The following is a 15,473-nucleotide window of genomic DNA, read 5'->3' on the forward strand; positions in this document are numbered from 1 at the left end:
TGGTGCAACATCTGCCCATGGACATGATATGTGATTGGCTGGTTATCGTGGGGTGGCCCAAAGCAAAAATCATGAGGATCCACGAGGATCCGTGGTTTGGAAACATGTTTTTTCAGTGCTGTGGCGCCACAAATTCGTGGAGGCATGATTTTCTGGTGCAGCCTATAGTCTAAGAGAGGATCTACAACATGATGGTGGTTTGATTTCATTTCACCATAAAAATCGTATGAATTCATGAGGATCCGTGCTTTGGAACCCAGTTTTTGCACTGCTGAGGTGCCACGAATTCGTGGAGGCATGATTTTTGTGGTCCTGGCCTATAGAATTACAGCTGTTTGATTTCATTTCAATGTAAAAAGCATATGAATTCATGAAGATCCGTGTAGATCCGACTTTTACCCAGACCCCTTTTTGTCCATCCATTGAAAGGAACGGAGTCCTCCTACTCGCGGAGCGCTCCTGCTTGGCTGGTTCCACAGGGCGCGGGTTCTCTGTGCATGCTCAGCAGCTCTTTGCCTCGGCTCTGCAATCTTCTTTGAAGGCTTTGCGGGCGGCTTTTCTCCCGCGGACCGCTGCCCTTTGGGCGGGACGCTTCCGGAGACGAGGCACTCTGCGTGCGCTCAGAGGCCCTTGGCGGCCGGTCTTTCCCCCTCTTCTGCGGGCGGCCACCGCCCTCTGCACATGCTCGAGGGCGTCTCCCGGGCCGGCCTCTCTCTCTCTCTCTCTCGCCGCGCTTCCCTCCCTTCCCAGCTCTGCGGCCCCGCCTTCCCGCTTCCTGCCCGGCCTTTAAGCGGCAGCTCGACGGCGCCGGGGGCTGAGATGAGCCGGCCCTATGGAGCGCGCCCCCCGCCTCTTCGTGGCCCTCGACGTCCTCTGCCTGCTGCTCGGTGAGCCGGGAGGGGAGGGGAAGGGAAGGGAGGAGGGTCTCGCTCCCTCGCACGGATCCCGGCTGCTGTCCCGGACTCCGCCCGCCCTGCTGGGGAAAGTTCTTGGGGCTGCCGGGGCCGCCGCCGCCTGGGTGTTTCGGGGGTGGGTCCTGGGGCACCTCTTCCCCGCCCGCCCGCCGCAGCCTGCGGTGCCCCGTCTGGATCCCAAGCGAGGAGCAGCAGCAGGGTGCCCTTCCCCCACTCACCCCCTCCAGCCTTGGGCTGGGCCCTCCCGGCCGGCCGCTGCAGGCGAGCCGTCCCAACCCAAGGGCTTCTGGCTCGGCTTGTGTCTCCCGCCTTCCAGGCTCTGCCCAGCCCGGATCAGGCAGGCTTGCGCATCACATCAGCTCCTCTGGTTTCCGTGGGGCAGGGCTCCGGAGAGCAGAGGGGGTAGGAACGGTTCCTTAACTTTCTCAGTAGGCAAAGCATTTGGCAGGCACTCATTTGGCCAACAGTCCTTTAGGGTAGGCTAGTTCTTCGCCCCCACTCCCGCCCCGTGTGCTGTTGGTGAGGGTCTGAGCCTGAGAGGAAAAGCAACTTTCCTAAAAGAGTTAGCAGCTGGGGTGGCCTTCAAACCAAGGGCTTCCTGCTGCTCATTCCAAGGCTGCAACAGTTAATTGGCATAGAAATAGAGGCTGTGAGCCTTGGAGAGGCAGGAAGGGTTTGTGGGATTTTTAAAGGAATGTGTGTTTATGGGCAAGGCCTCCATAGTCAGTCCCTAGAGCTGTCCAGAATCCCCCAGGAGACCTTGGTGGCCTGGAGGTTCCACTGGTCGCCACAGGCAATGTCCGGTACCTTCCACCCAAGGCCTGCTGTACCTCTGATAGGGTTGCTGGGACAGATTTGAGGCTGCAAACTCTTTGTTTTTTTTTCGTGTTATTATTGATATGTTTTCCACGAGAGGCTGGGGCACCATGGAGTTTCCATTTTGAATGCCAGAATGTCTTAAGCAGCTCCTGTCTTTTACCTCTGCCATAATTTCTATCTGTAGATGAATATAATTGTTATAGACTTTGAGAGGGAGGCAGGGACTTGCCCCTTGTGACTGCTGTGAGTGTTGAACCTGCCCCCCCTCCCTTATCATACAGACGATTTGGGATGCCGTCCGTATCACTCATTGCGGTATGGTGAAAGGGCTGTATGAGGTCAGTATTGTCATTTGGTCTCTTGGCAGCTGGATGGGATACCTCAGGATTATTCCCACTATACAGATGTTGAGGAGTCTGGAAGAAAGTGCCAAATGGTGCTAGCCGTGGCATCAGAGCACATGTACTGGACTGCTGGTTGTTGAAAGCCACGCTCTTGCCACAATGGGAGAGAGAAATCCAAAGGCATTTCTGCAAAATGGGATGTATGGCAGCTATTGGCAAAGCTTTTTTCGTAATAGTTTGGATTTCTCTGCAGAATTCTTGCGTTCACTTAAAGTGAGCTCTTAGCAGTATTAAAGCGTGTCTTCTTCCCTGTGTCCAAATTACTCTCCTGCCTCTCACAGGGGTCTAGCAAAGCTTCTGTGTGTTTTTTGCTTCTCCTTCCAAATGCGAATAGTCACTGAATGCACATAAACAGAAAATACTTGAGACTACACCCCCTTTGTTAATTCCCACCCACACATATGATGATCAAGGGCGCATAACTCTGAGAGCTGAGACAGCCACTGAGACACTGGACCACCAAGAATTTTGTCCAATCTTTAGAAATCTATCCGAGAGACTTTCTGCTGCATCTTGAGTTTCATAAGCGAATGAGGCACTGGGTTTTGGTCGAACACCAATGCAGAAAATTGGCTCTGGGAGGACCAAGTCCATGCCACAGACTTTGAGGCTAGCAAATAAGCTGTTTGTTGACCCAGCAAATTCTAAAGAATACAGGTGCAGGCTAGAAGGAGGAGAGCTGTTGCATGACTTTGCCCTCCAGAGAAGTGGCTGGCAACTGCCAGTCTCCCCACACCCTTACAATTCTTGCAGATCGCCCAAGTAGTATTTAAAAACCTGAGGACTTCCCTATGAATAAAGTGTAACGTGTTTGTGTTTATTCTGGCCTCCTTTCCCAAAATGTCTCCGGATACTCAGTTGTTGGTCTGCAGAACCACAACTGGGTGCCATAGGTATGGCACACTTGGTTTTAGAATGAGTAGAAGGGTTGCAGGGCAGGGGGAGTGGGTTGCACAGTTTTCTTCTTAGCTTCTAGTTTCAGGTGGATAGCTGTGTTGGTCTGAAGCAATAGAACAAAGTTTGAATCCTGGAGCACCTTTAAGATGAACAAAGTTTCCATCTTAAAGCTTTTGTGTGCTTGCGCACTTCTTCAGAAAGCTTATCCTCAGAATTAAACATTGTTGATCTTAAAGATGCCGCTGGAGTCAAACTTCATTCTTAGCTTCTAGATCAGGCAGATTTTGGGAAAAGATTAGACATATTCCTTGGTGGGGGCCAGGGTGTGGGTGTCAATGGAAGGGAAATAGCCACAGTAGCTCAGTGGAGCTTCCCTGTTCAGGAACAGTATGCCTTCTTCCTGTGTCAAACAGCAGGGAAATGCTTGGGCAGTGAGCTTCCCCAAATAATCTGGCTGGTTGCGTTGGGAAGCAGGAGGCCGGATTTGACGGACTCTTGGTCTGATCCTGCAGGGTGCTCCTTAGGCAAAATAAGATCTTATGCCAAATAAAGACTGCTGTGGGAGGAGATAGAAGTGTGTTTAGCGCTATAAATATGCAAGAGCTGCATGGGTTGGTGGTGCTTGGCTACCCAAAATAAAACTCCACCAATCAAAGAAGTGTCAATTGTTTTTGTTCTGTAGCAACCTGTGTGCTTTATCTGGAACCTGATAATTGAGGGGTTTTTTCTGGCTTGATGTGCCTGGCAGCAAAAGAGACTAATTTACAGAGTGAGACTTAAGGCATGAAATTCTCTTTCAGTTGTACAGATTTTTCATAATTTTTTTTTTTGCACAACTTATTCTGTCATCTCTCCCTTCTTGTAATTTGCATGGAATCATTCTTACCTTCCCATGAGGAGTGGAAGTCGGCCTTGTAGTTTAATTTTAAAGCCATTTTGTAAATGAGAACTGAGATGCTTGGTATGTGAAATGTTGTGTGCTGCCAGGATGTGTCCTCCACAAACACCAGCACAAAAGCTACCATCAGCTGTTTGTCCTGTGTCAAAAAGAGCTAAAGCACAATGTAGAAATGTATTCAATACTCATACACTGTATTTATGAAATTGTTAACAAGAAATTGAGTGGTGTATTTCTCAATGCTGTGACATAAATGAGAAGGAAAATATACAGAAACCTAACAAATAGACTAAAAAAATTATTTAAACAGATTAGCACAACATGAGCTCTATATATTTTCTATGAACTCAGTGCAGGAACATAAATTCACAACTCAAGTGTAAATGAGAAAGAAAATACACAAAAAGGCTAGGAAAAAGTGTATCATACAAAGTTTCATAGAACTCTGGGACAAACTGAGGCTTGAAAAGCTACGGGGACCATTAAGAAATCCTGTTTCACAAAAGTCTTCTTCAGGTCTTAGAGCAGGGGTCCTCAAACTTTTTAAATAGGGGGCCAGTTCACTGTCCCTCAGACTGTTGGAGGGCCAGACTGCCGTTACTGTACAAGGCCGTGGGCTGTCAGTTCTCCGTCTTCTGCATCTCTCTCCCTTCCCCACACCACACACCCCAGCCTGGGAACTCACCTCACCTCGGTATCACCTCACACTCTGTCTCCGCCGCCTCAGCTCAGTGCCGGAAGTGTGCGTTGCTAACACAAGTTTAGGTCGAACGTCACTTCCGGTCTGATTTTGCCATAATCCGGCGGGCCGCATAAACGTCCTCAGCGGGCTGCATCTGGCCCGCGGGCCGTAGTTTGAGGACCCCTGTCTTAGAGTAACATACATTTTTTATTTCAATTATGGAAGTTTACCATAATCATAACCCATAAATTCAAAATCAAGGTTAACTGTGAGGCAGTTGTAGATTCTATACATTGCCTGTGTACTTACCTGCTCCTTTTGCTGGTTATAGAATGATGCAGAACATTGAAAATTGCTAGCTCCAAATTGTAACACGAAATTTACATCTGTAATATATAAAAACAATTCACAGTAGAGAAGGAAAAACTAGATCCTGAAACCAAGAACCATCCTCTCTATATGATCTAGTAATACGTACTGTTTCAATAGTGAGGAAATCACCAATCAAAAACCGTATACATGGTACTCAATTTCTTAGAATTTCTTTATTCTTCATTGTTAACAATTTCATAAATATATAGTGTATTATCACTGAACGCATTTATACACAGTGCTTTAGCTCTTTTTGTTATTCACTTACGCTGTGGTCCTTTGGTATTATTTGTTCTATGTCAGCCTGACCTACCTTACAAGGTTGAACTTAACTGTGGAGGAAAGTGTTTGCTTTTTGAGTTTTTGAGAAGACCCTCAATACGATTAATAGCAATGATGATGGAATTTTTATTGTTTGTGTATTTTATTTAAGTTACTTATAGTCTGCCTTTCCCACAAAGACTCAGGAGGGCTACATAGAATGAGTCGATATAATCGACAGGACATTTGATAACCAGTGCATTAGGATTGTCGAAGTGGTGCAAAAAGAACTGGAGCAGAGCATCAGTATTCACATGACCCATTAAGTGGTACAGAAATTAAATAGACAGGATCCCACTTAAAGTATGCTTTACACAGACAGTCCCAATCACTTATCCAAGTAGGTCTGTGAACTGTTTTGTCCAGGGCAATCTTGTTATCTGCCTACTATCTGCCAGTTTGGTGTAGTGGTTAAGTGTGCAGACTCTTATCTGGGAGAACCGGGTTTGATTCCCCACGCCTCCACTTGCACCTGCTGGAATGACCTTGGGTCAGCCATAGCTTCTTGCAAGAGTTCTCCTTGAAAGGGCAGCTTCTGTGAGAGCCCTCTCAGCCCCACCCACCTCACAGGGTGTCTGTTGTGGGGGGAGAAGATATAGGAGATTGTAAGCCACTCTGAGTCTCAGATTCAGAGATAAGGGTGGGGTATAAATCTGCAGTCGTCTTCTTCTACATGGCAGCCATTTTGATGGTCGGTTGGAGGTGTTTTGTAATTGTATTCCACACACAAACAAACCCCTTTTCCCATCCATGAGGGCAGGTAGCAGGGAACGGTATCCCATCCCATCCTGACCCTCTGGACCTGTCATTTATATTAAGATTCAGATAGGAAAAACAAATTATCCAATTTAAGCTGTGTGCTGAAAAGAAACCATTGTTGGCTTGGGCTGGCCTGGAATGAAGCGTGTCCACCTGGACTGGGCAACAGGTCTTTCTAGCTCCTTCCCTTGATCTGTTGTGTGACTGAAAGAATGAGGGGGTGGAGGGGACTGGCATGGCTTCCTCAGATAATCTTACCCAGTCTGTGTGCAAGAATTTGGTATCTCTGAGCTCCTGGTTGAGCCAGGCTACCTGGCAGGGGCTTGCCTCTTTCGCTCTTTGCTCTTACCTCTGGAAAACATCATGGCCTCCAAGAAAATGGACTTTGGCATACTTATTTTCTGCACACTAACTAAACAGTTGTTAGAATTGCTAGTCTAATTTTTTTTTTAAATCTACCCTCAGTGCCACCTGTGAGAGGGAGTAGCCGCATTCCCATTTTATGGATCAGCTGAGTCTGACAGGCCCAAGTAGGCAGCCATGTTGGTCTGAGGTAGCAGACCAACATGGTCTGACAAAATAGGAGTCGATTGCACCTTTAAGACCAACTTAGTTTTATTCAGAATGTAAGCTTTTGTGTGCTCTCTTCAGGTCCAGTTCTCCATCTTGTTTTGTCGGAGCAGATTCATTATCTTGGAGCTAGGCTCATTTAGAGACAAAGTTGCATCCCTTTGGGCAACATCCCAGGAGAAGAAGATGATGAAGAAGAGGATTTATATCCCGCCCTCCACTCCAAATCTCAGAGACTCAGAGTGGGTCACAATCTCATTTATCTTCCTCCCTCACAACAGACACCCTGTGAGGTGGGTGGGGCTGAGAGGACTCTCACGGCAGCTGCCCTTTCAAGGACAACTCCTGCAACAGCTATTGCTGACCCAAGGCCATTCCAGCAGCTGTAAGTGAAGGAGTGGGGAATCAAACCCGGTTCTCCCAGATAAGAGTCTGCGCCTGCGCGCTTAACCACTACACTAAACTGGCTCTGAGCAAGCAAGTGATGTCAAAATGGAGCCTCCTTGTAAAGAGGCTGTCTATGTCAGAGGCCAGCAACAGGGGGAAGACATTGCCTTCATGCCCAGCTGGGGGGGTGGTGGTCCCCAACTGTTGGAAATTGATGCTTGAGTCCTTCTGGAGAAAGGCAGGCTAGAAATATCATAGGCAATAAGATGCTGGAGCTTGGCATCATCCTACAAAGGCAAAGCTTATGATCTTTCTCCATAGCATAAGTGTCAAGCATCGGTATTTCAAATAAACAAGCAGTTGTTTGATACAAAGACTCGTTTTATTGATAATCCATTGTTGTCTCAAGGTAGGATACCTTGAGAGTGATACAGAGTTTCACACAGCATAGTGTTTTAAGGGATACTTCAACGGCAATAGAAAAGATAGCTTCAAGTCATAACATACCTATGTGAATTGCTACAGATATTCAAAAATACTACCAGCTGCTACCATGAGGTTACAACTTCCCTGGTTCTCATACATTCCTGCCTCTCTTGATAAGCGGTCTGAATGGGAACGATTCGGGAGAGGCGCCTCCTTTCTTTCTATCATCAACGTTACTTGCATTCCTACATTTTCTACCCAAAAGTATGAAAGGAAAAGAGAGGCGAGAAAAAGTGAGGGGGTGGGGAAATTGCTCTGAAATGCAACTCTGGGAAATAAGAGATTTTAGAATAGAGAAAGAGGAATTGGATCCCAATTACGGTATTGATTTAATACACAGAAATAGCATGCTTGACAATAAGATTGAGATGTGAATGCAGCTGCAGAGCTGATACCGAGTGGGAGACGAGTGCAGCATCATCAGCAAACAGTAGCTCTCGAATAAGTTTTTCCATTGTCTTGGAGTGGGCCTTTAGTCGCCTCAGGTTGAACAGGCTGCTATCGGTGCGATAGCGGATGTAGTCACCATCGTCATCATCTAAATCTACTGTGGCTCTTTGAAGCATCATGCTAAAGAAGATCGTAAAGAGAGTTGGCGCGAGAACACAGCCTTGCTTTACACCTGTGCCATTTGGGAAGGGCTCCAAGAGATCGTTGCAGTGTCTGACTTGGCCTCGCTGGTCTTCATGTAGCTGGATGATCATGCTGAGGAACCTTGGGGGACATCCTAAACGTTCCAAGATTTGCCACAGGCCTTTCCTGCTAACGGTAACGAAAGCTTTGGTAAGCTCGACAAAAGTCACATATAGACCCTTGTTCTGTTCCCTGCATTTCTCTTGGAGCTGCCTGAGAACAAATACCATGTCGGTGGTGCTCCTGTTAGCTCTGAAGCCACACTGGCTCTCTGGGAGGAGTTCTTCTGCAATGGTGGGCACCAGTCTGTTCAGGAGTATTCTAGCAAGGATTTTGCCTGCGATGGAGAGCAGGGTTATCCCCCGGTAGTTGGAGCAGTCTGACTTTTCCCCTTTGTTCTTGTGTAGAGTAATGATGATTGCATCGCGAAAGTCCTGTGGTAGTTTGCCTTGTTCCCAGCAGGTGACACGTACTTTGTGAAGTGTGCTATGTAGTACTATGCCCCCATGCTTCCAGATCTCTGGTGGGATTCCATCAACTCCCGCTGCCTTGCCACTTTTCAGTTGCTTGATGGCTTTAACAGTCTCTTCTAGGGTGGGGATCTCATCCAACTCTGTTTTCACTGGTTGAAGTGGGGTGAGGTGAATTGCTGAATCTTGAACTACGCGATTGGCACTGAAGAGAACCTGAAAATACTCCAACCACCGGTTCAGTATGGATGCCTTGTCTGTGAGGAGCACTTGGCTGTCTGCACTACGCAAGGGACCCTGAGCCTGATATGATGGACCATATACTGCCTTCAGGGCTTCGTAGAACCCTCTTAAATCACCAGTGTCTGCACACAGCTGGGTTCTCTCTGCAAGCTTGGTCCACCACTCGTTCTGAATGTCTCGAAGCTTGCGCTGGAGGTTGCTACATGCAGCGCGAAAGGTTGCTTTTTTCCCGGGACAGGAGGGCTGAGCAAGATGTGCTTGGTAGGCAGATCTCTTTTTCGCCAGTAATTCTTGGATCTCTTGATTGTTCTCGTCAAACCAGTCCTTGTTCTTCCTTGTGGAGAACCCGAGGACTTCTTCAGAGGTCAACAGGATGGTAGTTTTTAGGTGTTCCCAGATTGCTTCTGGAGAAGGGTCTGTGGGGCAACAGGGGTCCTCAATTCTTGTCTGGAGTTTTGCCTGGAAGGCAGCTTTAACTTCGGCTGACTGAAGGCTGCCAACCTGAAACTTTCTCCAGGGGATACCGCCTCTCCTGGGTGTAGATTTAAAGTGAAGACAGAGATTGCAGCGTACAAGACGATGATCCATATGACATTCTGCACTGGGCATTCTGCACTCGGGTGTGTAAGACATCTCGAAGGTCTCTCTGGCACACCAGAATGTAGTCAATAAGGTGCCAATGCTTGGACCGTGGGTGCATCCAGGTTGTCTTCAGACTGTTCTTCTGCTGGAAGATAGTGTTTGTGATGGTGAGCTGATGCTCCGTGCAGAATTCTAGCAGGAGGCGCCCGTTATCATTGCAGTTGCCAATGCTGTGTTTGCCAAGTACGCAGTTTTGCCAAGTACACAGCATATGCAGCTCTGCAACATGTGACGTCCTGCTTTGCAGAGGCTGCCAAGCTATTCGGCCTAGAAGTTAGTCTGAAGAAGACAGAAGTTCTCCACCAGCCTGCACCCCAGGAAGATTATCACCCTCCTTGCATCACTGTGGGTGAATCAGTTTTGAAGACAGTCCAGCAGTTCAGCTACCTGGGGTGCATCATCTCCTCAGATGCCAAGATCGACAAGGAGATTGACAATAGGCTGGCAAAGGCAAACCGTGCATTTGGCCGACTGCATAAAAGAGTGTAGAGCAACAAGCATCTGAAAAAAGGCACAAAGATCAATGTTTACAAAGCGGTTGTGATGACAACCCTCATCTACGGCTCCGAATTGTGGGTTTTATACCGTCATCACCTGCGACTCCTTGAGCGCTTTCATCAGCGCTGCCTTCGCACCATCCTCAACATCCACTGGAGTGACTTTGTGACCAACACTGAAGTCCTCAAGCGGGCGGAGGTTACAAGCATCGAGGCACTGCTGTTGAAGACGCAGCTGCGCTGGACAGGGCATATTTCCAGGATGGAAAACCACCGCCTTCCCAAGATTGCCCTGTATGGCGAACTTTCCACCGGCCATCGAAATAGAGGGGCACCAAAGAAGAGGTACAAGGACTCTTTGAAGAAATCCCTTGGTACTTGTTGCATCAACCATCACCAGTGGTCTGACCTAGCCTCAGATCGCAAAGCATGGAGGCACACCATCCACCAGGCTGTCTCTTCCTTTGAGAACGCACGCATAGCTGGTCTTGAGGACAAAAGGAGATTGAGGAAGAATCGCACTGCTACAGCACCAACCCCAAATCAGACTTTTCCCTGCAGTCAATGTGGCCGGACCTGCCTGTCCCGCATTGGTCTTGTCAGCCACCAGTGAGCCTGCAGCAGACGTGGACTACTGCATCTTTCTTAAATCTTCTTTCGCAAAGTCAAGCCGAGAGAATGCAGCTACTGGGTGGCTCCACTACAGCTCAACGGCAGGGTCTCTGCTTGGCATGCAGAAGGTCTCAGGTTGAATCCCTGCTAAAAGGATCAGGTGGTAGGTGGTGGGGAACACCTCTGCCCAGGACCTTGAAGAGAGGCTGCCAGTCTGAGTAGGCCATGCTGACCCTGAGGAATGGAGTGGGGGAGGGCTCTGGTTCAGCGTAAGGTGGCTTCCGTGAGTTTTCCTGTGTTTCCAGTTCAGATTGCTCTTGGAAACTGGAGGCTTTTTATGCGTATGCTTCTCTCCACCGCCACCTTCCATCATAGTGGATCTTTTTATATTTTTAAAAAGCTACTCAGATAATTGAAATGACCCATTTGGCCTCATCCCATGGGAAACAGAAAGGGCAGGTCTTTTCCAAAATAGCAGTCAACAACGCCATAATTTAAAAAATGCTTTAAAAAGGAACTCAAGAGGTTTAATTTTCAGCATTTGCCTCCTCTGTTGCTGGGACTGCTTCCTCTTCTCATCTCCCCACCCCCACTCCAAACACCTAAATCCGTTGTGACCACAGGTGGATGATGATGGCTTAGTTCCTGGTTTTGGTTTGGCCCAGTTTGGTTGTCTGTATTTTTAGTTGAGGAAGACAGCAGGACTAAAATAACAGCCTAAAACCATCTGCAAATTAGGGTCTTTCTCTTTTGGTCGCATATACAAAAGACAACTTTGCATTTAGAGATTCACCTGAATTTTATAAAGCTGTATAGTTTCTCTGTATGAGAGAAGGGACTATAAATACCTCGGTCAGACAAAAAGGGAGTACACGACATATAATTAGCGTGCGGAACTCATTGCCACAAAGTGGTTCTCATGTGTGACAGAATTAAGTTATCCTTAAATGTGGCCTTAGAAGTCTTTAAAAAACAAAAACAATCCCCAACACGGGTAGGAAGTTCAGGCTGGCTATTAGCTGTGATAGCTAAATAGAACTCCCTTGTTTAAAGGCAGTCTACCTTGGAATTCCAAGCACTAGAATTAAACAAGAGGAAGGATGGCCTTCTGTCAGAAACAGAACATGTTGGACTGTAGATTTTTGGTCTGCTTCTGTAAAAGCAGTTCTGATTTGGGGTTTTCTCTTGCAAAGAAAGTGAGAAAGGAGCTAGTGATTTGACATGTGCGATGGTTCTGTTTTTTCACCCTGCTTTGAGCCGGTTTGGTGAGTTTCAGCAGTAAAAGGAGGGTTAGGCAGACTTTATTAGAAGTGGGCGGAAGGTTCCCGAGGTTTGTTGATAGCAGAGCATTTGGCAGACAGGGCGCTCAGTTGCTAAGCATCGCTCCAGAAGTGTGGAGGGCGGGGAGTTATGCAATCACCTGGCTGGCGGAGCAGCTTTATCTGGGTTCAAAGCAAACCTGTGGGCTAACAGCCTGAGGCAAATCTCTTTTTCTCTCTAGCTCACTTTCCAGAACTGACCGATTAGGTTTCTTTCTTTTTAAAGAAGTCTCCTTGCGCTCTGTTGATAACCTTGATCATTCCAGAAGCCAGGGAGAGAACAGGTGGACACACAGTTCTGGGGGAACTCCAAGCTTTGGAGAGGGTTAGAGATTTAGGGCTGACTTAGAGCCGGTAAACAAAAACGCAAAGGTGACTGGCCAGATATTACCAAATAATTGAAAGGGATTGCATGTATTGCTGTAGCAGAAGAGTGACACACCACTCTTACACCACTAGGTGGCAAGCTAGATGTTTTTAAGGCAAGAGACTTTTCAGAATTGGTTTGCACATTGGTTGGCACATCATCAAACAAGCTGCCTGGGATGTGGATTTGTGGCCTTTATGAATGGATCAAATAATGAGGGGTTTTTTTTTGTCCTGGAGTTGGAAAGTTCATTGCAAGCGTGAAAGGCTAAAAGTTGTCCACTCTTTTTATTTTTATGAGCGTACATCACGGAAGGTGTATCCACTTGTAAATGAGATGGACTTACAGGCTCCAGCAAAGCTGGGCCACTCTCCCTTCCATGTTGACTCTGACTCTGGAAAGTATGCAAAGAGAGATGTGTCAAAAGCACATACTCTGGTTAACTGACATAGGAACTTGCTGGATCGGGCTCATGGGGCTGCTTAGTTCTGAATCGTGTTAGCCGCAATGGCCTGCCAGGGGACTTCAGAAGCCATGGCAGTCTAAATGGAATTTCCATGTGCAGAGGCAATTGTGAAGTGCTGGGGACAATGGCCATTATGAGGACATGAAGCCACTGGGTGGCCCTTGTTCCCAGCATTTGGTACTGTGGGGAAGACTGCCTCTGTATACAGAGGTTCCATTCGGACAGTCATTTACTGCAGTCCTTGGCAAGCTGTTTATGTTGATGGATATTTATTTACCGAAAACATTTATGAGCTGCTTTTCTTCCTTATGGAGCTCCAAGCAGCTTACAATATAAATAAAATGCATAAAATAGAGTACATAAAAGTATGGAGAACCAAATTTAAAAAAATCACAGTTTAGGACTGCTTTAATCAAATGTAGTCCTAAATAAAACCAGTTGCCTCCTAAAGATTGACAAGTGCTCAGGCAGATGTGGGGAGGGGCCGTGGCTCAGTGGCAGAGCATTTGCTTGTCGTGCCAAAGGTCCCACGTTCAATCCCTGGCATCTCTAGTCAAAAAGGATCTGGCAGTTTGTGATGAGAAAGATCTTTGTCTGCCTGAGACCTTGGAGAGCCGTTGCCAATCTGAGTAGACAACTGAATATGATAGACCAAGAGTTCTAACTCTGTTAGCATTATTCAGAACGTCAACTTTCGTGTGCATGCCCACTTCTTCAGACGAGGAATGAGGTACAGTAAGCAGAGCCACATATAGCTGGTGGGGTTTGAAATGCCAAGTGGTACAAAGTTAAAAACCAATCGCAGAACAGTAAAATTAACAAATTCAGAAAATCTTTGATCTGGGTTGAATTAGCGTGGGAAACCATAAAACAGGAACATGTCAGAATGTGAGAATGTCTGTTAATCTATTGCTAATAAACCTGGGTCAAAAAGAAGGCATTTCTTTCACAGAAGTTTTTCCTGTCCGACTAAATTTACCTTTTGTCATGTACGTAAATATATACAACATTCTAGTTTGCCATTAGGAAAAAAAAATACATTAAAATATAGTAGCGGATGGGTTTAATATATGTAGTGAGATAAACAGCCGATATCCCTCGCTGGAGTATTTATGCTACATGTTAAAAGGTAAGTTCGTTTCCCACGCTAATTCAACCCAGAGCAAAGGTTTTCTGAATTTGTTAATTTTACTATTCTGCGATTGGTTTTTAACTTTGTACCGCTTGGCATTCCAAACCCCACCAACTATGTGTGGCTCTGCTTACTGTACCTCATTCCTCGTCTGAAGAAGTGGGCATGCACACGAAAGCTTACGTTCTGAATAAAACTAGGTTGGTCTTAAAGGTGCAATCGACTCCTATTTCGTTCAACTACTTCAGACCAACGGGGCTGCCTATTTGGATCTGTTAGCATTACACACCGCTAGGTGGCAAACTAGACTTGTTTTTAAGGCAAGAGATGTTTCCGTATTGCTTCGCACATCAAGCAGGCTGCCTGGGATGTGGGTTTGTGGCCCTTATGAATGGATCAAATAATGAGGGGGGGGGGTTTGTCCTGGAGTCGGAAAGTTCATTGCAAGCGTGAAAGGCTAAAAGTTGTCCACTCTTTTTATTTTTTTATGAGTGTACATCATGGAAGGTGCGTCCAGTTGTAAATGAGAATGGACTGACAGGCTCCGGCAAAGCTGGGCCACTCTCCCTTCCGTGTTGACTCTGACACTGTGATGGATTTCTTACACAAAGGCATTCTTGGTTTAATGGCCTATTTGACTGCCATAAAACAATTGTCAAATAATAGGTGGGTCATCAGGGCCTATCCCATCCATAAAGCAAACTTGGCAACCAGGCTGGGATGCCAAAGTTCCAGCGGCTCCTGCCTCAGCTGTGTAAATAAATCTCAGAGAGAGAGAGAGAGAGAGCCAATGCCTGGCTGTGTTCTTGTCTGTGCTGTTCATTGCCCTAAGGAGCCTGAGGGAGATTTAATCCTGGCTGACAAACGTTGGACAGGGTGGTACGATGGTTAGAAGAGGAAGCAAAACAATTCATGGCTGGTACAGTGTTCACTCACTGCATGTCCTAATGTGGCAGTGTGTGGCCTAGAATGAGACACTTGTGTTTGTGTGGGTTTTTTTTTTTTGAGGGGGGGGCGGACTTCTCTCTGGTTGAAAAATGCTAGGTCTGGCTTTGCTGTTGTTTGAAAAGAGGGCCACAAGCCTCTTAAAATCAGTCTTATGGAAAGCTACAACACAGCCATGCATCTGGACGTTTGAACAATGGTTTCTGCACATTTGCCATGGTCAACCTGAAGAAATCACACCTCATACCATCCACTCGAGTGCAATTCATAGGGGCAATTCTGGATTCATCTCACTGCAGGGCTTTCCTGCCGCAGGACAGGATCACAGCAATCCAAACCCTCATCCAGACTTCAGACAGTCGCCACATTCGCCATGCATCTGGATGTTTGAACAATGGTTTCTGCACATTTGCCTTGTTTGCTGCTGCATGACACTGCAGGCTTGGAGTATTCTCTTGGCTACCCAGAGTCTCTAGACTTTTTTCATCCTCTGCTAGCTCTGTCCTCTGCTTCCACATCTGCAAGCACATCTGTTGGAGGAAGTACAAAATCTCATTACCAAAGCAGCAATAGAAACTGTCACCTCACCTGCCCACAGTCGTGGCTTCTATTCCCGATATTTCACAGTCCCCAAGAAA

The 15,473-nt window shown here is 46.8% G+C and overlaps 1 protein-coding gene across 1 annotated transcript in view; it reads left to right on the forward strand.

Annotated features, from left to right (window-relative positions):
- Window positions 1-720: 720 nt before the first annotated feature.
- The window catches only part of PLPP2 (phospholipid phosphatase 2), a 36,874-nt gene continuing 22,121 nt past the window's right edge, over window positions 721-15,473 (forward strand). The window contains exon 1 of the mRNA XM_060232721.1: window positions 721-887. Coding sequence (XP_060088704.1) covers window positions 833-887 — 55 coding nt within the window. The 5' untranslated portion in view covers window positions 721-832. The remainder of the gene's footprint in view (window positions 888-15,473) is intronic.

Source organism: Heteronotia binoei, chromosome 2, assembly GCF_032191835.1.
Source record: "Heteronotia binoei isolate CCM8104 ecotype False Entrance Well chromosome 2, APGP_CSIRO_Hbin_v1, whole genome shotgun sequence".
Lineage (NCBI taxonomy): Eukaryota > Metazoa > Chordata > Lepidosauria > Squamata > Gekkonidae > Heteronotia > Heteronotia binoei.